General features: G+C 46.2%; 1 protein-coding gene across 1 annotated transcript in view; it reads right to left on the reverse strand.

Moving 5' to 3' along the window:
* The window catches only part of ATP5PO (ATP synthase peripheral stalk subunit OSCP), a 32,172-nt gene continuing 8,552 nt past the window's right edge, over positions 1 to 23,620 (reverse strand). The window contains exons 2-7 of the mRNA XM_033950423.1: positions 21,617 to 21,667; positions 14,748 to 14,858; positions 12,467 to 12,596; positions 10,149 to 10,261; positions 2,597 to 2,683; positions 1 to 223 (exon numbers count right to left, since the gene is read on the reverse strand). Of these exons, the coding sequence (XP_033806314.1) occupies positions 110 to 223; positions 2,597 to 2,683; positions 10,149 to 10,261; positions 12,467 to 12,596; positions 14,748 to 14,858; positions 21,617 to 21,667 (606 nt within the window). The 3' untranslated portion in view covers positions 1 to 109. The remainder of the gene's footprint in view (positions 224 to 2,596; positions 2,684 to 10,148; positions 10,262 to 12,466; positions 12,597 to 14,747; positions 14,859 to 21,616; positions 21,668 to 23,620) is intronic.

Here is a 23,620-nt window from a genome sequence, read left to right on the forward strand (position 1 = left end):
TCGTTATTAAGAAATTTTTATTGTTTTTACCATACCACTTTTTACAATGAGGTTTTACTCTGAGAAAGAATGCAGACAGCAAAGTATTAGTGATCCAGGATAAAAGCTCTCAGACAGTCTCACGCATGATCTTGGTCATTTTCTGAATCTTGGCTTTTGTAGACATGTCAATGTATTTATCTCCAAGGCTGACAATCATTCCCCCAAGGATAGAAGGATCAGTCTAGAAGGAGAAAAGTGGAAAATGAAACTGTAAGGTAATAAAATACCCTAACGATTCCTCTTAGATTTCATAATGCTGAAATCTGTTGAATACAAACTAGGGCTGTACATTTAGTGTGTTTTTAACATGATTAACATATTAAAATTAATAACACACATTAATATTTTAAATGAGTTAATCACATTCACCCTCTTCCCAGCTGCGAGCCCCAACTCTCACCTGCTCACTCCAAATTTGTCACCAAGTAAAGCTCTTCTCTTTCACTTCCTTCCTCCCCCTTCTGATTTCATCTTTGTCCCTCTCCTTCCCTTCTCATGGCTCATCTAACCTTTGCTTCATCACTGCAGTTGCCTCAGACCTTCCCTATCAGTGTCCCGCCCTTCCACCAGCACGGTATGTCTACGCATAATAAAAGAGATCATCCCATCGACCATAGGAGACTTAAAAGTATTTCTATCCCCATCAGGAATGAGGCAGAGTCTAGTCGTGGACCGCGTCAAACAAAAAGCAGGACCTGAACTTTCCAGAGTATGCACTACATCCTGAATATCCTGATGTATAGGGAAAAAGCAGGATGCTGACCATATCCCTCTTAGAAGAGGATCCACCACACAAGGGGGTCCTTAGCTTCCTCTTCAAAGTGTAAAACTGAAGACACCTGAAGAATGAGCTCCTGCAACTCTTCCTGATGAAATATGCACACAACCGACAAATCCTCTGAAAAATCTCCACCCAAAACATCAGGCCCCCCTAACAGATCTGGAAGGTCCTCTTCAAGATCCAAGTCCTCATCTGGTGAAAATGGATCAACCAGAAAAGAATCCTCATCCCAAGACACCCGCGGCCAGCTGAGGGGGCTGGATAGAGGCAGCTGTAGCAGGAGACTGAACGGGGGCAGCTGTGGAAGGGAAAAAAAAACCTAGAAGACCCCGAGACTCCCGGAACTGGCCGTTGCCAAACTGTCACCTGAAATAATACGCAGCACCAAAGCCAAAGTTGACCCCCACCACGACAGAAAAACCTCTAGCCGCCAGCGGTCTGCAACACCGAATCTGCCAGACTGCCGGCAGATGAGGAAACCCCGGCATGGGCAGCAGGTGAAATGCAAGCATCACCACTGCCTCCTGCCAACTATTTGTGCGCATACGAAGGAGAGCCTGACTCGTTGACACCCAAAGCCTGGTCCCCCTTGAGGCGGCCAGAACATTTCGTGCACCCACCAGCTGCATCCACCACTCGGCGCCCACATAAAACGCACTTGTGCTGCTTTTTTGAAAGGCTCATTATGAATGTGCCAAAAACCCATGCACAACAACACTGTACAAAAACAGCGGCCTCAGGACCACTGTATGCTCCTTTTATTTCATGTCTTGTTTTTTTTTTAATCTCTCACAGCTCACCAGCTGTCTCAAGAGAGCAGATCTCAATGGCACTCTACACTGTAGTCTGTGCCTAAAAGGTGGCCAGGCATACAGTTGAGGCTTCTCTAAATTCAGAAAACCTGGGGAAATGGGAGGAGGGACTTGACCCTTCCAAGTGTGGCACCCCCAAGAGGGTTCCCCAAGCTCTGTTCAGACAGCAAAAGAGACAAGAAAGATTCACCAAATCAGATCCGACAGGTCCAAACAAACTTCAACACAGACTGCACATGTTTATCACTCCACCTGCTGCAGACTGAAAAAAGACTGATTGTAATAGGAACTGCACAGCCCACTTGTACTGAAGCCAAAAGTTAGTATCTCAATCTCCACGTGCTGGCAGAGCAGTGTAAATCCATCCGTTTCTGTGCCGGTCTGGAGGGATGCTAAAGAAATGATATTAGACTTATTCATTTTTTTTTAACTTACTAAGAACATGTCAATTCTACACTGGTGATAAGAAAAGGTTTCAAGGTCTGAGGCTTTAATATACAAGAACCAAAGGAAAACAGGAAAGTTATACCCCACATAGTAGAGGCAGAAAAAAGTGATGACGAAAGGATAGTCCTTCCTTAGGAACATACTATCTTTATTGGAGAATCACATGAAACGATTCCTGCTCAGCTTAGCACGGCCAGTGTTTTGACACATAAGCAGAATGCAAAAACCACTTCCAAATGTGCACATTTGGAAGTGTTTTTTGCATTCTGCTGCTCTTTTGAATTGCTCAGTTTGTGGATTACTGTCTACTGCTTGTCGATCTCATGCATTTGAGAGGATTCATAACAACTCCTGATGAAGACACATCACTGACCGTATCGAACTGAGCTGTAATCCAGTTCATATGATTCTCCAATAAAGATTGTGTGGTTCCTAATGAAGGGCTATTCGTTCATCCTCACTTTTCTCTGCTTGAGCCTTAATGTACAAAACATCACGTGTTACTGTGTCATACCTTGGTCTCCAATTTCAGAATTTCTCCTTTTGCCAGGAAGCCACCCAAAGCAGCCTGCAATTCTGTAAGACTGGCCGTTTCTAAAGGCTGAAGAAAAGGGCACAAAATACAAGCTCAGAAGTTAGGAAGCTGCCTATTGATCTGTTTTGGTAGAGCAGATTATGCTCCTTACTCTCTAGAAGCACTAATTCAGGAATCGGGAAGCAGTATCAGCACCCACAGCAGACTGTCAGCCCTGGTTACCCCTACACATAGAGAGAGCAGGCCCTTTCGCTATAAATCCTTCTGGCCACTGAATGAAAAGCAGGTGGCCAACCATCAAGGCTATTAACTTACAGCCTGGTATCTAGTTGATGAAATATTTCCTGCTGAAAAATGTAAAAAAGCTGCAGATCATTCAAAATACTGTGGCACGACTGATTTTCGGATTGAAAAGATCAAATCACGTGTCACAGTATTATTATAGACTGCACTGGTTGACAATTGAAGCTAGAATAGTTTTCAGATTTGGTTGTGTATGTTTTAAGGCCTTGAATGGACTTTTACCCAGCTATCTTTTAGATTGCTTCAATTTTGCTACTAGGAAACCATGCGTGTGATACGACTTTTTTTTTTTTTTTTTAATATTCTTTATTCATTTTTAAAAACTTACAATAAGTGTAACAGCATATATAACATTTTAAATTCAGATACAACACTTAATATTCTGTTAAAATCCACATCAAAATTTATCTCCCCCTCCCCCCAATCAATAACAGTATTTAAATCCCAAAAAAACCCAAAACATAATAATCCCCTTTCCTTTATACCTTACTTTAATAATCAGACCAAAATACCCTTCCCCCCTTGGACATACATACTTAAGGGGAAAAATAATATTCAATCATTACAATATTTGGTTAATGGCTCCCAAATCTCCTGAAATTTTCTAAAATTCCCCTGCTGTGTGGCTATTGTCCTTTCCATTTTATAAATGTGACATAAGAGTTCCACCAGAAACTGTAATTAAGTCTCTTCCAGTTTTTCCAATTACTCGTAAAGCACAGTTACTTACCGTAACAGGTGTTATCCAGGGACAGCAGGCATATATTCTCACATGTGGGTGACGTCATCTACGGAGCCCCGATGCGGACAGCATTTCAAGCAAACTTGATTGAAGATTCAAGCTTGCTGTGCTGTACCACGCATGTGTGCCTCCTGCTCCACTAGAGGGCGCATCCCCTCCTCGTGGTCTCCAGTTCACATATCCAGCAAAGAAGCCAACCCCGGGGAGGTGGGCGGGTTGTGAGAACATATGCCTGCTGTCCCTGGATAACACCTGTTACGGTAAGTAACTGTGCTTTATCCCAGGACAAGCAGGCATGATATTCTCACATGTGGGTGACCTCCAAGCTAATGAAAAAGGGGCGGAGGGAAGTTGGCAATTTAAGAAAACAGATTACGTAAAACCGATTGGCCAAACCGGCCATCATTCCTGGACAGTGTATCCAGGCAGTAGTGTGAGGTGAAAGTATGAACCGAAGACCACGTGGCAGCCTTGCAGATATCCTCAATAGGCGTGGACCTGAGGAAAGCTACCGAAGCTGCCATCGCTTGGACTTTATGCCCCGTAACTCGACCATGCAGCGCGAGACCAGCCTGAGCGTAGCAGAAAGAAATGCAAGCAGCCAACCAGTTGGACAAGGTGTGCTTGGAAACTGGGCGTCCCAACCTATTAGGGTCAAAGGACAAAAACAATTGTGGAACTGTCCGATGAGACTGAGTGCGTTGAAGATAAAAAGCCAACGCCCTCTTGCAGTCAAGAGTGTGGAGCGCCACCTCTCCAGGATGAGAGTGGGGCTTGGGAAAGAACACAGGCAGGACAATGGACTGGTTGAGATGAAAATCAGATACCACCTTGGGCAAAAACTTAGGGTGAGTGCGGAGGACCACCTTGTCATGATGGAATACCGTGAAAGGTGGGTCCGCTACCAAGGCCTGCAGCTCGCTAACCCTCCGGGCAGAAGTGAGAGCGAGTAGGAAGATCACTTTCCAAGTGAGAAACTTAAGATGACACTTATCCATAGGCTCAAATGGGGGTTTCATCAGTTGAGCTAGAACCACATTAAGGTCCCAAACCACCGGAGGCGGTTTGAGGGGAGGATGAACATTCAAAAGCCCCTTCATGAAACGGGAAACCAAGGGATGGAGTGACAGAGCCTTCCCTTCCAGGGGCTGATGAAAGGCAGCAATGGCGCTGAGATGTACTCGAATGGAATTGGTCTTCAGGCCAGAGTGAGATAGATGAAGCAAATACTCCAGAACCAGAGACACAGGGACCGACACCGGGTTCTGGCGGTGAGAGGAGCACCAGGACGAGAATCTAGTCCACTTCTGAGAATAGAAGAATCTAGTCGAGACTTTCCGAGAAGCCTCCAACACTTCCCTGACCGACTGAGATACAGGGAAGGAAGTTAAGGGGAAAGAAACCAAGAAGTCAGATGAAGAGACTGAAGATTGGGATGTAACAGTGAATCCTGACTCTGAGATAGCAGAGAGGGAAAAACAGGCAGAAGGAGAGGTTCCCTGACACTGAGTTGAAGTAGTAGGGAAAACCAAGGCTGGCGGGGCCATCGAGGAGCGATCAAGATCAGAGTGGCCCTCAGAGATTTTAGATGAACCAGTGTCCTCAGAATCAGAGGAAACGGCGGGAACGCATAGAAGAACTTTCCTTCCCAATCTAGGAGGAAGGCATCGGCCTCGAGACGGTCCGGGGAGTATATCCTTGAACAGAAGAGAGGCAGTTTTTGATTGTCGGGGGAGGCGAACAGATCTATCTGAGGAGTCCCCCACGTGTCGAACACCTGTCGCAGCACCTGAGAATGCAGGGACCACTCGTGTGGCTGGAGGAGGCGGCTGAGCCTGTCCGCCAGGCAGTTTTGTTCCCCTTGGATGTAAACCGCTCGAAGGGAGATGTTTTGGGAGACCGCCCACTCCCAGAGCTGTAAAGCCTCCCGGCAGAGGGGCCAAGACCCCGTCCCTCCTTGCTTGTTTACGTAGTACATCGCCACCTGGTTGTCCATGCGGACGAGAACCACCCGGTCGTGAAGCAGATGTTGAAAAGCTACCGTGGCGAGGTAAATAGCCCGAAGCTCCAGCACGTTGATGTGGCAGCGATGGTCCTCTATGGTCCACAGACCTTGAGTGTGGAGACCGTCTACATGAGCCCCCCAAGCGTACTCCGACGAGTCCGTGGTTAGGACCTTGTGGTGTGGAGGGGCGAGAAAGAGCAAACCCTTGGAAAGATTCGAAGAATCGGTCCACCAACGGAGCGATCTTTGCAAGGAAGGAGTCACTGTCACATGGCGGTTGATCGGGTCCTGGTCCTGACGCCATTGTGATGCCAAAGTCCACTGTGGTAACCGCAGATGAAGGCGAGCAAGCGGGGTAACGTGGACTGTGGAGGCCATATGGCCGAGGAGCGTCATCATCTGTCGTGCTGAGACCGAGGTCGATCTTGAGACTTGTCGGCTCAGATTTACCAACGCCTCCAGACGCTGCGGAGGGAGGAAGGAACGAAGACGGACTGTGTCCAGCACGGCCCCGATGAATTGTAAGGACTGAGAGGGGCACAGCTGGGATTTTGGAAAGTTTACCTCGAACCCCAGACACTGAAGAAAAGTAATAGTCTGTCGGGTCGCTGAGATAACCCCCTCCCTGGTCGGGGCTTTGATCAGCCAATCATCCAGGTATGGGAATACTTGCAGACCCTGGGAGCGCAAGGCAGCCGCGACCACAACGAGGCACTTCGTGAAGACTCGGGGGGACGAGGACAGGCCGAAGGGGAGGACCCGGTATTGTAGGTGGAGGTCCCCCACCTGAAAACGGAGGAATCTGCGACAAGCAGGGTGCACCGGAACATGGGTGTAGGCCTCCTTCAGATTGAGGGAGCAGAGCCAATTGCCCTCGTCGATCAGGGGGTAAAGAATCGGAAGGGAAAGCATCCGAAACTTTTCCCGCGTCAGAAATTTGTTCAGGCGCCTCAAGTCCAGGATCGGGCGCAGGTCTCCCGTCTTCTTCGATACCAGGAAGTATCGGGAGTAAAACCCTTGGCCCCTTTGATTTTGGGGGACCGGTTCCACCGCCCGCAGGCGAAGGAGGTCCTGTGCCTCGGAGAGAAGAAGGGACAGCTGCGCTCGATTGGGAGGACACGCACTCGGTGGGCTGTCGGGAGGAACCTCCCGAAAGTTGAGCGAGTACCCTGATGAGATCACGCCAAGGACCCATGAGTCCGACGTTATGGCTTCCCAGCGAGGGTAGTAGGCTCGTAGGCGGCCCCCGATGGGAAGGAGACCAGGTGGAGGTGCGGAGGGGGCCCGCCCCCGTCCGCTCATCCCGTCAAAAGGACGGAGACGGCTTCGCAGGCGCAGTGGGCTGTGATTTTGGGGGAGCCCTAGAGTGAGCCTGGGGGCGTCGCGGCGGCGGTCTGGAAAAAGCCGGAGTAGACTTCTGGGGGTAGCGGCGAGGCAATCCCCAGAAGGGGCGAGAGGTTTGTGGCTTAGGTTTTTGCCGGACAAGAGACGCGAAGGAACGTTCGTGTTCCGACAACCGTTTCGTAGCTGCCTCGATGGTGTCGTCAAACAGTTCCTTCCCGACGCAAGGGAGGTTAGCTAACCGATCTTGCAGGTTAGGGTCCATGTCGACGAGCCGTAGCCACGCCAGTCGGCGCATGGCCACCGCAAAGGCTGCGACCCTGGAAGACAGTTCAAAGCCATCGTAAGCGGCATGGAACAAATGCAGGTGGAGGTTGGAAAAATCCTCGAGGAGGAGGCCAAACGCTACCTGACGAGGGACAGGTAGGTCCCCCGAGAAGGAGGCCAGCAGCCCAGTGAGGTGTTTCAGGTAGGAGGAAAAGGTGAAAGTGTAGTTCAGGACCCTAGAGGCCATCATAGAGTTCTGATACAAACGGCGCCCGAATTTGTCCAGTGTCCGGCCTTCGCGTCCAGGAGGAACCGCCGCGGACACCCTAGAGGGGTGAGCCTTCTTCAGCGAAGACTCCACCAGTCCACCAGTAAGGATTGGTGGGACAACTGTGGTTGCTCAAACCCCGGGCAAGGCACCGTTCGGTACTTAGACTCCATTTTAGATGGGACCGCCGTCACCATGTAGGGAGTCTCGAGGTTCCTGATGAGGGTCTGCCGGAGTACCGGGTTCAGCGGCAGCTGGAGGGACTCTCGGGGCGGGGAGGGCATATCCAGCTCCGCCAGGTATTCCTTGGAGTACCTCGAGTCAGATTGTAAGTCCAAGTCAAGGGCACGTCCCATGTCCTGGACGAACCTCGTGAAGGAAGGTTGGTGGGATCCCGTGGCCCCTTGTGGGGACGGTGACCGAGACCTCCGTTTTGCCGAGAAGGAAGGGGAAGCTTCCCTCGAATAGCGAGGTTCTCGCTCGGACCCTCGATCTGACACCGGGGACGCGCTATGGAAACGCTCCGGGGTCGAGGACTTGCGTCGCCTCGAGGAGTCCCTCGGGGACGCCGCCGGGGTACGGGGTACCGACCGATGTCGGGTCGGGGACCCCTCCCCGGACTCCCTCGGCGAGAGCCTAGAGCCCCGGACCGAGGGGGAGTCAGTAGAAGCTTTGGGTTGGTGAGAGACAGCTCGGTAACCCGTAGCGGTCCCCCCAATCGAGTCGAGGGGGAGCAGCCTCAAGCCGGAGGTGAACTCCGGGCCTTTTTAGAGAGGAGCTTAGATCTTCGTTTTGCCCCGCGGTGCTCCGCCGGGGACGCGCGCCTCGAGTGCCTCGGGGAGGAATCCGAGGAAGAAGAGAGGCGACGAAAACAGCGCGCTTTGCCTCGAGGGGGCTCGACGCGTTGCTCAGGCTGGTCCGGCGCACGCGAGGTCGAGGCCGGTTGAAGGTGAGCCATGGCAGCGGAGAGCTCCGTTGTAATCATTGCTCGGAGCAGCTCCTGGAATACCGGTACGGACAGCAGCGACGGCATGTCCGAGGCCGCGGTGCACTCCACCGGGGGCGATCTCGGTTCAGAGCATTCCCGAGTGGTGGAGGCACGTCACGAGGTCTTCGGGGGTTTAGCCGGGGCCGTGGGTAAGAAACTCCCTCCTTGTCCGGCCAGTGTCCCCGAGGTTGGCTTCTTTGGAAGTATGGAACCTGAGGAAGGAAGAGGGGACTTACCCGGGGCCGAAGACTTCTGAGAGCTCGGGGTCTTCGAAGTCGAGTCCCGAGGCGGGGCCGAGGTACCCGAGGCTGAGATCGAGGCCGGGGCCGAAGCCGGGGCCGATCTCGAGGCCGAGGGTTGATCGGCAGCAAATAGGTCCGCCATGCAGGCCCGTCTTCGGCGGAGCGCCCGGTGTTGGAAGGTTGCGCACCGGGGGCAAGTTTCTGTTGGATGGTCGGCCCCCAGGCAGAGGATGCACCAGCGATGCGGGTCTGTGAGTGATAAAAGACGCTCGCACCCGGTGCACTTTTTAAAGCCCGTAACGGGCCGGGACATAGGAAATCCAGGCGACCGCGGCCAATCAAGCCACGCGGCCGCAATGATCCGGGAGCCCCTGGATCGCGGGTTAAACAGCGCGAAAAGCGCGATGAGCAGGAAGAAGAAAAAATGTTTAAACGCACAGCGACTTTCAGCGAAGAAAAATAACAAATCGCGGTGCAAAGAAGGCACTGGGGCAGAGCTAAGAAAAAACGTGTCTTCTTAGCACAGCGGGAAAAAACGAACTGGAGACCACGAGGAGGGGATGCGCCCTCTAGTGGAGCAGGAGGCACACATGCGTGGTACAGCACAGCAAGCTTGAATCTTCAATCAAGTTTGCTTGAAATGCTGTCCGCATCGAGGCTCCGTAGATGACGTCACCCACATGTGAGAATATCATGCCTGCTTGTCCTGGGATAATCTGTTGTATGGCAACCCCTGTCATAATAAGTAGAAGCCTGTTATTCTTAGATGATATTTGGCTCTTAGCCCTCATTGACATGCCAAACAGCACAGTATCATACGATAATGCCACTGGATTTTCCAACAAACAATTTATTTGACCCCATATTGATTTCCAAAAAGCAAGAATCAATGGACAATAGAATAACAAATGATCTAATGTCCCAGCTTCGAGATGGCAGTGCCAGCATCTATTTGACTTAGAGCTATTTAACTTCTGTAATCGAACCGGGGTCCAAAATGCTCTATGTAACAGAAAAAGCCAAGTTTGTCTCATAGATGCAGACTCTGTACACCTCATCCTCCAAGCCTGAATTTGTGGCCTTTGAGACGACTTTTTGATTTTCCATCTGGAAAGAGATGTGTTTACAAACAATTTCTTAGTAAAACTTTGGCATATTTGGCAGCTATGTGCGACAAACAAGTTAATACTTAGATATCAATCTCAACCTCTTACCTAGTGTTTAGAAAATCGTTGAAAATACACTTGTTTGGTAAATATTTTGATTAATTTATTATGGTCATACCACATATGGTTCGGATCTCTTAGCTGTTAACTGCACTGAACCGCAGGGTAGCTGCGGTATATAAGAATTTATGTAATGTAATATAACTAACCCCAGCGGTGGTTACTGTGCACAGCACTTCTCCTCGATGAGCACTCATCATTCTATTAAAAGCAGCAATCACATCTGGAGTCTGGCGCAGGCGACCATTTTCAGCAAGCACATCTGAAAAAGAACGGTTGGGGGGGAAACCTCACTCACATTTTTTTTTTTAAATCTTTATTGAATTTTCAGTTCTTTCAAAAGTGCAATATAACATACTCGTCAAAAAGCTAAGAATTAAGCACTTATAAACAATCGGAAACAGAAATAACCCCCCTCCCTTCCCTCCAGAAAATTCATAAATCAGAAGATCATTTAAACATATACCCCCCCCCCCCCCCCCGGATGTGCAGTTGTTACATCTAATAAAATTAAAACTATAATAATTCTACAAAAGACATCAATGGGCCCCAAATTAATTTAAAAATTTTTGTGTTCCCTGAAAAATCTGCATTTCTTTTTTCGTATTTATACAATAAACATAAATTTGCCCACCAGAACGTAAAGCTAAGACAATCCCAATTTTTCCAGTTTCGCATAATTGTACAGCTGTACCCGTCATGATTAAGAATAGTCGCCTTTTATATTTATCTAAGGGATCCTTTACATGCAACACAGTTCCACAAATCACTACCTCATAAGTCAAAGGGATCTCGGACTCACATCTAAAGATTACCCAGAAGAATGCATTCATCAACAGACAGTGGCATATATACCCAGTATTGCAGGAAATGCTTTCCACCTAGCCATAATCTTTTACAAAACTGAATTTAATGAGGTGAGTTACAGCATAAATGGCATAATCTAAATAGTGAGCAAACTCATGGAAAGACTTATTAAACAAGAATTAGATACGATCCTGACCGAGGAGAATCTACAGGATCCCCAGCAGCATGGATTCACAAAGGGAAGGTCCTGTCAATCCAATCTGATCAGCTTCTTTGACTGGGTTACAAGGAAACTGGATATGGGGAAGTCTCTAGACGTCGTGTACTTGGACTTCAGCAAAGCTTTTGATAGCGTCCCGCACCGCAGATTGTTGAGCAAGATGACTTCGATGGGATTGGGAGTGATATTGACGACATGGGTCAATGACTGGTTAAGCGGTAGAATCCAGAGGGTGGTGGTTAACGGTACCCCCTCCAATACATCGGAGGTGACCAGTGGAGTGCCACAGGGATCGGTCTTGGGACCGATCCTTTTCAACATATACATAAGAGACCTGACTCAAGGGCTTCAAGGTAAAATAACACTATTCGCCGATGACGCCAAACTATGCAACATAGTAGATAACAGCACCTTACCCGACAGTATGGAGCAGGACCTGCTCTTATTGGAACATTGGTCCTCGACTTGGCAGCTGGGCTTTAATGCCAAAAAATGTAAGGTCATGCACCTAGGCAGCAAAAACCCATGCAGAACTTACACTCTGAATGGTGAGACCTTAGCTAGGACTGGGGCAGAACGTGATTTGGGAGTAATCATTAGTGAAGACATGAAAACTGCCAAGCAGGTGGAGAAAGCTGCATCCAAGGCTAGACAAATGGTGGGATGCATCCGAAGAGGTTTCGTCAGCCGGAGGCCCGAAGTTATAATGCCCCTGTACAGAACCATGGTGAGACCTCATCTTGAATATTGTGTTCAATTCTGGAGACCACATTATCAAAAAGATGTGCGGAGAATCGAGTCGGTTCAGCGAATGACTACCAGGATGGTCTCGGGACTCAAGAACCTCCCATATGAGGAAAGACTGAATAGACTACAACTATACTCGCTCGAGGAACGTAGAGAGAGGGGGGACATGATTGAGACTTTTAAATATATCACGGGCCGCATCGAGGTGGAAGACGATATATTCTTTCTTAAAGGACCTTCAACCACAAGAGGTCATCCGCTGAAAATCAAAGGTGGGCAATTTCATGGCGACGCCAGGAAGTATTTCTTCACCGAAAGGGTGGTCGATCATTGGAATGAACTTCCATTGCAGGTGATTAACGCCAGCAACGTGCTCGATTTCAAAAAGAAATGGGATATGTATGTGGGATCTCTAGCCGGGTGAAGTCTGGGGGTGGGTCATTAAGGTGGGCAGACTTGATGGGCTACAGCCCTTTTCTGCCGTCATATTCTATGTTTCTATGTTTCTATGTAAACATCGCAAAATAAAACACATTGGTAGCAATTCACAACGGGGCATGCTTAGTGTCAATTCTATAACGACTTTTGGGCACGCTGAAGCCTTTATAGAAATACAAATAAACCCCCAAATTTACTTGGAATAAAATTTGATAAAAGGACTTTACATTAAAGAAATAAAAGCGTAAGACTTACTGACAAAGTTGACGGTGACAGGGGACAGCTTCTCCTTTGCTAAGGCATCAGCCATACTCTTCTGCTTGAGGGCTCGCTTCACATGAGGATTCATGAGAATTGCAGACATTTTGGGATCTTTTACAAGTGCCTAAAAAGGTAGAATTCAAATCACCCTACAACCTGTGCTACATATATAACAGGATTTCACACAAGTTTTAAAAATATGCATCAAAAAGACAGACAAAGATTGCCTTTTCAGACTGATAGGTTAGTGTATTTAAAATAAAGCTACATGTTCTACTTGTCAAGGAATGAATATATGGTTCCTAAATCATCCAAAATTACATTTAATCAATTCAAAATCAAATTGAGTTCCACGCCAATTTTCATTAGGTATCACTAGACGTCCATTTATAGAATCTGCCAGACAAGTGTCCGCAAGAAATGTTACCTACATTATGGAATCCAGTGGCAAAAATTCTATCCAAGCAGTTCTTGCAGCATGGGCCCATTAATCACCATTCTATTTTCTGAGATGGGATTTTCCTTGCGCTGGGGGGCTCTGATATTTTGTTTGGGGACATCTAATTTGAATTTCTACAACTGATAATGTCTAAACCATTTACAGTACTAAGACAGTTAAACTGTCCTCAACCAAAGAAATTTTAAAAAATACCCCCTCTCCCCCCAAAAGCTTTGAATTAAAAAAACAACCTCTCAATAATATACCAGTTGGTGAGAGGTCTTATGTATGTGCTCAGTGTAAAGAGTTCCTAGCACTTAAGGAATGGCTGCAGCTCGAATACTGTGTGCAGTCATGGTCACCATATCTCAAAATAGATACAGTGCTCCCCCAGTCATTCACGGTCAGCGATTCGCCGTCCCGGTCATTCGCAGTATTTTCCGACCGCGATTGACCGGGCAGGAGAGGGCAGCCGGAGAGGAAGGAGAGAGCAGCCAGAGTGCCGGCGAGTGAAGGAAATCACTTGCGGTATGCTCCGACCGCCTCTTCCTGCACTAAAGTCGGGCCACACCAATGGGGGAGTACTGTATAACAATTAGAAAAGGTAACAAAAGGGCAACAAAAATGATAAAAAGGATGGGACAACTTCCCTATAAGGAAAGGCTAAAGCAGCTAGGGCCCTTCAGCTTAGAGAAGAGACAGCACAGGAGTGATATGATAGAGGTCTATAAAATAACGAGTGGGGTGGAAAAGGTAGATGTGAACTGATTGTTCACTCTTCCAAAAAATACTAGAACTAGGGGACATGCGATGAAGCTATCAAGTAGTAGATTTAAAAGAAACCGGAGAAAATATTTCTTAACATAACATGTAATTAAACTCTGGAATTCATTGCTGGAAAGTGTGATGAAATCAGCCAGCTTAGCGGGATTTTAAAAAGGTTTGGATAATTTCCTAAAAGAGAAGTCAATAGGCCATTATTGAGATGACTTTGGGGAAATCCACTGCTTATTCCTAGGATAAGCAGCATAAAATCTGTTTTACTACTTGGGACCTGGGTTGGCCACTGTTGGAAACAGGACGCTGGGCTTGATGGATCTTCGGTCTGTCCCAGTATTGCAACTCTTATGTGAGCCAAGTATAGGACAATCAAGCCATTGTGACATCACTGATGAGTTTGACTCTTAGGCATTGGTGGAATGAGGCTTTATGACATCACAATCTCAGCTCTGGAATGTTGCCACTCTTTGGGTTTCTGCCAGGTACTTGGGACCTGGGTTGGCCACTGTTGAAAACAGGATACTGGGTTTGATGGACCTTTGGTCTCTTCCAGTATGGCAATTCTTATGTTCACCAATAATAATTAATTAATTGGGTATACGAGCACACTTCTTAACTAAGGGGGCCTTTTACGAAACTGTGGCAAGCACTAGAGCTTGAAAAGGATTCCCACAAAACATGCTCAGGCATCCTGTGGTATGTTCCAAATTGGTGTACATTACCACACGCTAAAAAAGATTTATTTTTGCCTGGGGGCAGAGAGGGGTATGTTTGCGCTAATCAGTTAGCGCACCCCCATTACTGCACACTAACTGATTAACGAAGGATTACTGCATGAGCCTTTACGACCTACAAAATAGGTGTTCACGTGGTAATTGGCTTTGGTGCGTTGGAAAACCCCACTAAGGCTACTTTCCAACACAGCTTGGTGAAAGGGCTCCTAAATGTCAATAATGCCAGGCAGGTGCAAGCAGAAATAGATGAAAGGATAAAATCTAAATGTAACTAGTGCTTCTCCTGTCAAAAGTGGCATGGAAGGCCCAAGGGGTTTCTTACCGATACTCTGCTCAGCTCTTTTTCCACTTGTTCCAGTTTCTTCTGCTTTGAAGCGGCAGAGTACAGGGCAGTAGCATAGCGACCTTCCAGCCCATACACCTGGATTGGAGGCTAGAAAAAACAAAGCCAAGAAATAAAGTGAAGGATGAGGAGTCGGGTCACTACCTCGAAACATGGGGAACCCCAGCAATCGCATCCAGCTCCTTTTACAATACACACCAGTTTATATATGATGTGCTATAACATCGGTATGATTAGCTGTAAATAATTCTATTTAATTTGCAATACAAAGAGGAGATTAAAGAGAGAGAGCGACCTGTGGTGCTCAATGTCTTTATTCACACTAAAGACCTGACACGTATTTCGTGCCTTAGGGGTCTGATTATCAATGTTGAACACCGTATCACAACTGTCTTCTCACAATTGAAATGTTCAAGTCTTATCAGATTAAGCAAAATGGATGCTCATAATCACTTATAAGAGCATGTACGCTCTGTTGAGTTAAACACTGAACTCGTAATACTGAAAAGCCACTTTGTGATAATCTTTTTTTGTTTTTGAATTCTTTATTCATTTTTGCATATTACAACAAGTGTAATAGATAAAATCATATGAACTTATAAATATACACTTGATTAACTTTCATATAACACTTTAAGTACAACATTTCATTACAAATTCATATTCTTTAATATTTTGAATATTATGTAATACACCTAATATTTAAACTATTCTTATTAAATAGAAAATCCTCCCCTCCCATCACAGTATTACATACAAGTACCATTACAATGAAACTATTGATATATTCATAGATTATGAGATAATAAAAAATAAAACCCACCCATTTCCCCTCTAATCAAATATCTTACCTTGGGAAAAATTTAGCATTCATTACAAAAATCTGTTAATGATCCCCAGATCTTCTGAAATTTACCAAAATAACCTTTTTGTGTTGCTATTGTACATTCCATTTTGTATATATGACATACAGAATTCCACCAAAAGTTGTAATTTAACCTGTCATAATTTTTCCAATTGTATGTTATTTGCTGAATTGCTACTCCAGTCAAAATAAATAAAAGTTTGTTGTTATTTGATGAGATTTGACTCCTTGCTCTCATTGTCGTTCCAAATAAAATAGTATCATATGTCAAGGCTACCGGATTTTCCAACATCCTATTTATTTGAGGCCAAATTGACTTCCAAAACAATAATATGAATGGACAATAGAATAAAAGATGATCTAATGTCCCAGCTTCAAGATGACAGTGCCAACATCTATTAGACCTAGAGCTATCTATTTTTTGTAAACGAACAGGGGTCCAAAAAGCTCTATGCAAAAGAAAAAACCATGTTTGTCTCATAGATGCTGACACTGTACATCTTAACCTCCAAGACCAAAGTCTTGGAAGCACTTTGTGATAATCAAACTCCTGAGGCAAGCCTTACGGCCGAAACATGTCAGGTCTTTATCTATATATATATAAAATCGGAGGTATGTATGTGTGTATGTGTGTGTGTATGTGTGTATGTGCCACGATCACGCAAAAACGGCTTGACCGATTTGAACGAAACTTGGTATGCAGATCCCTCACTACCTGGGATGATATGTTCTGGGGGTCTCGCGACCCACCTGCACACGTGGGCGGAGCTACAAACAGAAAATCAGATTTCACCCATTCATGTCAATGGAAAAAATGTAAAAAGCTGCCAACGCAAAAACGGCTTGCCCGATTTGAACAAAACTTGGTATGCAGATCCCTCACTACCTGGGGTGATATGTTCTGGGGGTCTCGCGGCCCACCTGCACACATGGGCGGAGCTACAAACAGAAAATCAGATTTCACCCATTCATGTCAATGGAAAAAATGTAAAAAGCTGCCAACGCAAAAACGGCTTGCCCGATTTGAACAAAACTTGGTATGCAGATCCCTCACTACCTGGGGTGATATGTTCTGGGGGTCTCGCGGCCCACCTGCACACGTGGGTGGAGCTACAAACAGAAAATCAGATTTCACCCATTCATGTCAATGGAAAAAATGTAAAAAGCTGCCAACGCAAAAACGGCTTGCCCGATTTGAACAAAACTTGGTATGCAGATCCCTCACTACCTGGGGTGATATGTTCTGGGGGTCTCGCGGCCCACCTGCACACATGGGCGGAGCTACAAACAGAAAATCATATTTCACCCATTCACATCAATGGAAAAAATGTAAAAAGCTGTGGGACCGATTTGAACGCAAATTGGTATGCAGATCCCTCACTACCTGGGGTGATATGTTCTGGGGGTCTCGCGGCCCACCTGCACACGTGGGCGGAGCTACAAACAGAAAATCAGATTTCACCCATTCAAGTCAATGGAAAAAATGTAAAAAGCTGTGGGACCGATTTGAACGAAACTTGGTATGCAGATCCCTCACTACCTGGGGTGATATGTTTGGGGGTCTCGCGGCCCACCTGCACACGTGGGCGGAGCTACAAACAGAAAATCTGATTTCACCCATTCAAGTCAATGGAAAAAATGTAAAAAGCTGTGGGACCGATTTGAACGAAACTTGATATGCAGATCCCTCACTACCTGGGGTGATATGTTCTGGGGGTCTCGCGGCCCACCTGCACACGTGGGCGGAGCTACAAACAGAAAATCAGATTTCACCCATTCAAGTCAATGGAAAAAATGTAAAAAGCTGTGGGACCGATTTGAACGAAACTTGGTATGCAGATCCCTCACTACCTGGGGTGATATGTTCTGGGGGTCTTGCGGCCCACCTGCACACGTGGGCGGAGCTACAAACAGAAAATCAGATTTCACCCATTCAAGTCAATGGAAAAAATGTCAAAAGCTGTGGGACCGATTTGAACGAAACTTGGTATGCAGATCCCTCACTACCTGGGGTGATATGTTCTGGGGGTCTCGCGGCCCACCTGCACACATGGGCGGAGCTACAAACAGAAAATCTGATTTCACCCATTCAAGTCAATGGGAAAAAATGTAAAAAGCTGTGGGACCGATTTGAACGAAACTTGATATGCAGATCCCTCACTACCTGGGGTGATATGTTCTGGGGGTCTCGCGGCCCACCTGCACACGTGGGCGGAGCTACAAACATAAAATCATATTTCACCCATTCATGTCAATGGAAAAAATGTAAAAAGCTGTGGGATCTCCAGTTATTTTACTTAGCAACCTTGACCCACCAAAACTTTGCAATGGCACAAGGCTTTGTGTAAAGAGGTTACTGTCCAATGTAATTGAAGCGACTATCTTAACCGGAAAGGGACAAGGTGAAACCGTATTTATCCCGCAGATACCACTTATTCCAACAGATCTTCCTTTTCAGTTTAAGAGATTGCAAATTCCAGTGAGACTTGCATTCTCTATCACAGTGTTTTTCAACCTTTTTTGGGCAAAGGCACACTTGTTTCATGAAAAAAATCACGAGGCACACCACCATTAGAAAAAGTTAAAAAATTTAACTGTGCCTATATTGACTATATATAAATATATAGGAATCAAATAAACACAAAGAAAGTATTTTATAATGCTGCCACCGCCACTGGGGAATAGGCTGCCACTGCCGCCATCGGGAACAGGCCGGCACCGAGTTCTCCCTGCTTCTCTTCCCCGCAGGGCCGACCAACTCTCGCCACCCGTCGTCAATTCTAACGTCGGAGAGGACGTTCTAGGCCAGCCAGGCAGCGATTGGCTGGCCCAGAACATCCTCTCCGACGTCAGAATTGACGCGAGTGGCGAGAGTTGGCCGGCCCCACAGGGAAAAGCAGGGAGAACTTGGCGCCGGCCTGTTCCCGATGGCGGCGGTGGCACTCAAGTGGCTAAAGAGCCGCAGTTTGCCGGCCTAGGGACAACACTGGAGGGTGGCCAGCTGTGCACCCCCTTGGGACGTAAACCCGGGGTGGGGCAGACCGACCGCCCCCCCCCCACCCTGGTATGCCACTATCTGTACCTTACTCCCTCCCTATGACCAAAAATTCTCCTTTCTTCTATTCCCCGTGTACACAACCATCTCTTTCCCTCCCTTCCTCTCTCCCAAGTCCATTTCTTCTGTGTCCAAAAACGCATTCCCTCCCCCACCTCAGCATCTCTTTCCCTCCCTTCCTCTCTCCCAAGTTCATGCCTTGTGTCCAAAACGCACTCCCTCCCCCCTTTTGTGTTCCGTGTTTGCCTCCCAGCCCATTTTTGCAACTTTCTCAGCAAAACGAAGCTCAAGCCGCGAGGCTTGTCTTCTGCTTCCTGCCTGCCCTGCCGCGCACAAATAGCCGAACGGAAGTATTCTCCGACGTCAGCGCTGACGTCGGAGGGCAGGCTTTGCTTAAGCCCTCCCTCCGACGTCAGCGCTGACATCGGGGAACGCTTGCGATCGGCTATATGTTAGCTGCAGGGCAGGCAGGAACAGAAGACGAGCCTCGCGGCTCGAGATGTATTGAATTCCGCGGGTCCCCCGTCCAGCTCTCTCCTGTCCACGTGGGGCGGACCGCCCCTCTCCCTAGACTGGTGGTACTGCCCTGATGGCGGCCCTGACCGTACGGCACACCAGGCAACATCTCGCGGCACACTAGTGTGCCGCGGAACAGCGGTTGAAAAAAACTGCTCTATCACAATCAACAAATCACAAGGACAGACTATTACATACTGTGGAGTGGATTTAAGATCCCCCTGTTTTTCCCATGGACAACTCTATGTTGCTTGCTCAAGGGTGGGTTCACCCAAGAATGTATATGTTCTTGCTCCTGGAGGTGAAACTAAAAATGTTGTTTATAATCAAGTTTTGTGTTAGTTGTATTGTATTCATTTTGTCAAATATTTCACATTATTATTTTAATATTGTACTTTTTATAAAGCTGTAAAAAAATAATTTCTTTCACCACTATAAAGTATCTTTATTTGAATCCATTTACAGTGTTATTGCTATAATTAAATACCCGTGCAACGCCGGGGCATCAGCTAGTTGTGAATAAAGACATTAAGCACCAAGGTCACCCCCTCTGTTTTCTTTTGTTCTACTGTGATGAAGCAGAATCTCCTGTTTGGGTGTACCATATATTTCACACCACCACGGGAATGCCTCCCTAAATTTACTAGAGTACATATAGACATGCAGTGCTGAATATGTAATGTAATGGAGGCGGCCATCTGTCACAGGAGCTCTGCCTCGCTGCTCCTTGTGACCCTGGGCAAATCACTTAATCCCCTCATTGCTCCAGGTACACTAGATAAGAGTTTGAGCCCACCGGGACAGATAGGGAAATATGATAAAAGTACCTGAATGTAAACTACTAAGGATATAAGTGGTATATAAATAATTAAATGTCTCCTGCAAAAACACGCGGTTTGAGGGTGACTACCTAGCTTTCAGGACCTCTACACCCATTGCACTGGAACAGCTGTTGGACATGTTTACCCCCAGATGCAAATATGAGACAGAACAGTTGATTGCTAGGGAATCATGAATCATAAAAAGCAAAGTACACGTGAGGTTTAAAGTCCCTGTCCTAATGTGCTGCTGGCTAGCCCTTTGAGGTGATGCTCCTACCATTTCACTGTTGGTTTTACCCAACATCAGTAAGTCAGCTGCGCTCAGGGCTGGAAATTATTTGGAAAACATCAGCATCAGCTAAAATATAAGGCCCCAGGGCAATAGTTCTCCTTTATAATGTACATGTTTTTCATCTTTTTTTTTTTTTAACTTTATTTATTTATTTAATTCGATTTATATCCTGTCCTCCCAGTAGCTCAGAACGGGATAACAAGCTAACATTCACAGTGAATTACACTGGACAGTACAAATGACAATACAGCAACTTAAACACAAGTTTGGAAGAACAATAATTTGAGGACAGCTTGAAGGGGGGTATTTAAGGGGACTACATTGGATAGAACAATTGGCAATGTAGTAACTTAAGCACAAGCTTGGAAGAGCAACGACTTATGGTCAAAGAGAATTCCAGGGGGGGGGGAGTAACAGAGAATTGGACCCAAGAGTCAGTAATTAGAGGGATTGATTGCGGCTGGACTTTTAGTTGAAGAGGAGGGTCTTCACTGCTCTTCAGAAGGTCATCAATGAGTTCTGTGATCTGATTTGCGGGGGGAGTTGATTCCAAAGTTGAGGGATGAAGTGGCTGTAGGAGCGTTTGTGGGCAGTTTCTGACAGGAGAGACTTTCCCGGGGGAGGGGGGGGGAATGCACAGGCATCTCTATGTTTCAGAGTGGAGGAAGCAGATGGGGGTGTACAGAAGTAGCTTGGATCCTATATAGGCTGGGGTGGTGGCGTAGACTCTTTTATGTGCTATTACAAGGGCCTTGAATGTGCAGCATTTGTTAATTGGCAGCCAGTGCTCTGTGCAGAGGGCTGGGGTCGTGGTAGTTGAGGTTCTATAGGAGGCAGATTGCTGCATTTTGAACTCGCTGAATTTTGTTACCTCCATCCCTACAGCTTTTCCCATTCCAGCCTCTCCTCCTCAATGTGGCCCAGGAAGCCTGCCCTACACAACTCTGGTTCTTCCTCAGTGTAGCCAGTTCACTGCCACAGATCCTCCTCAGCAAGGCCATGTGGCAAGGATTTTATATCAGTCCCTTAGTGTGGTCTGGTCCGTGCCACAGCTTTGCCTCCTCCATAGTGTAGCCCGAGGCAGTATTAGGTCCCAAATTTTAGATCTCTAGTAGTTTTCCAGTCCTGGCCCATATTCTGATCATTCCCATTCATTTGCCATCTGTAGAAGATACAGTGGCAAAACACTATACAGAGCATTTAAACAGTGAAACGAAAATAAAAATGTCTTTTAATATGTACAATAGGATTTACCATCATGTACAGAATAGAATAATTGTAAGGAAGTAAACCACCAACCTTGATCAGATGCGATACTGGCCTGATTACACTGGTGCTGAAGTAGCGAATCTAGAAAGCACAAAAGAGTATGTCAGTGTGGATTATGCTTCAACTGTCTACTATTTCTCAAATCTGTCATAGGGAAAACACCAGGCAGTTGGGTTTTCAGGATATCCCTAATGAATAAGCATGAGACAGATTTGCATGCTTACTACCTCCATTATAGGCAAACCTGTCTCATGCATATTCATTAGGGATATCCTGAAAACCCAACCAGCAAGAGGTCCCCCAGGACAGATTGGAGAACTACACTTTCAAGCTTGCTCAATTTAAAAAGCCAATTAATTCGTTTTCTGTATTTTATTTAAAACATGCAAGCATATGAAATAACATGCTAATATAGATTTGTAGAAAATGTTGTTGAAAGATACCAATATAAACAACTGGGTATAATTCAAAAAGAATTGTTCCTAAAGGTCCTTGACAAGAAATTGGCAGAAAAAGGAACACTGTATGCTTCAAACGTCTTTTAATATACAATGGTGCTCAGATTCCACGATGGAAAGGTAAAGAACTCAATGAAGGCAAAAAGCCCTAAAGAGACTTAAATGGTATCGATCATTGCACCGGGTTATAAAAGATGTTGTGAAGTAATACTGAATTGGTTTGTAAAGTTCATAGATCCAAAAACGGTAAATCCAATTTATAAATGACTTTAAATAGTTAAAGCTTCAAAAAGGTTTAAGCAACTTAGCTGTAATATAGAGCGTGCATAGGTGTAACAGGGTCCTGACGCGTTTCGCCTCACCGGCTTCTTCAGAGAACCCACTTGCAAACTGTATATTCACTGCTAATGATTGTAAATCAGTCCTGCAACATCAAAGAAACAAAGTGCATGGAAGTATCAAAAGTCAGTAATAAGTATCAAAGCCTTAGCCAAAAAACTTTACCAAACTCTCGACGCTGTCGGCGGGACACCTACTGTTGATTCTATAATTTTTCAGTTTCCTGTGACGTCAGTGCTCAGCTGAGCACCCGGCTTTTATGCATGAAAGAAGATGTCAATCAATGAAGGAACGCCCACCACTCCACTTCCTTATTCAAACCAGAGGGAGATACTGTCTGCCAGTAGTAAATCCAACTTTGCTCACGTTTCCATAGCCATGCTTGAGAATTGCCTCCTCTGATGCCTCGGGCTACCTCTAGTACCACAAATTGTAAATCTTGAAGCTGGTGCGCAGCAGCCTGCCAATGTTGGACTAAGGGGGCATTAATGTCCCCCCTTCTGATTTTACTCAGGTGCTCTGTGATTCGTGTTTTAATGCTTCTGGTAGTGTGTCCAATATATAACAAACTGCATGGGCAACGAATGAGGTAAACAACCCCTTGAGTATCACAGTCCGAAAAACGTTGTAACACATGTTGCTTTGGTAACGTGGGGTGATGAATTCTAGTGGTCTCCAAAGCATGCATACATATGGTACAATTACCACATTTGAAATGTCCTTTAGGCTCGGGTATCAAAATATCACCAGGTGGATTAACAAAGTGAGACATGGATATAGAGTCCCGAAGATTCTTACCCCTCGAGTACGCAAAGAGGGGTTGTTGCCCCAGACATTGATGTATCTGGAGAAGGTGCCAGTGTGTATTTATGATTTTTTTGATGTGAAATGCTTGATATGAATAGGGCAGTGTGCACACCAGTCGGGATTCGCTTGGCTCAAGGGATGGTTGCAACAGATACTCCCGGTGGGCGTATAAAGCCCGTTTGTAAGCTTTTTTAATAATATTGTAGGGGTATCCGCGGTTGCTAAACCGTTGCCACATATCTCTTGCCCGGAATTTAAATTCTTCTCTGGTGCTGCACAAGCGCCTTAATCTTAAAAATTGACCCACTGGTAAATTGTTCTTCAGGTGGCGAGGGTGATAGCTCTCATAATGTAGCAACGTGTTTCTGTCGGTGGGCTTACGATGAATGGTGGTGGAGAAAGCCCCTTGACTGATAGTAATATGAATGTC

This window comes from Geotrypetes seraphini, chromosome 6 (assembly GCF_902459505.1).
Source record: "Geotrypetes seraphini chromosome 6, aGeoSer1.1, whole genome shotgun sequence".
Classification (NCBI taxonomy): domain Eukaryota; kingdom Metazoa; phylum Chordata; class Amphibia; order Gymnophiona; family Dermophiidae; genus Geotrypetes; species Geotrypetes seraphini.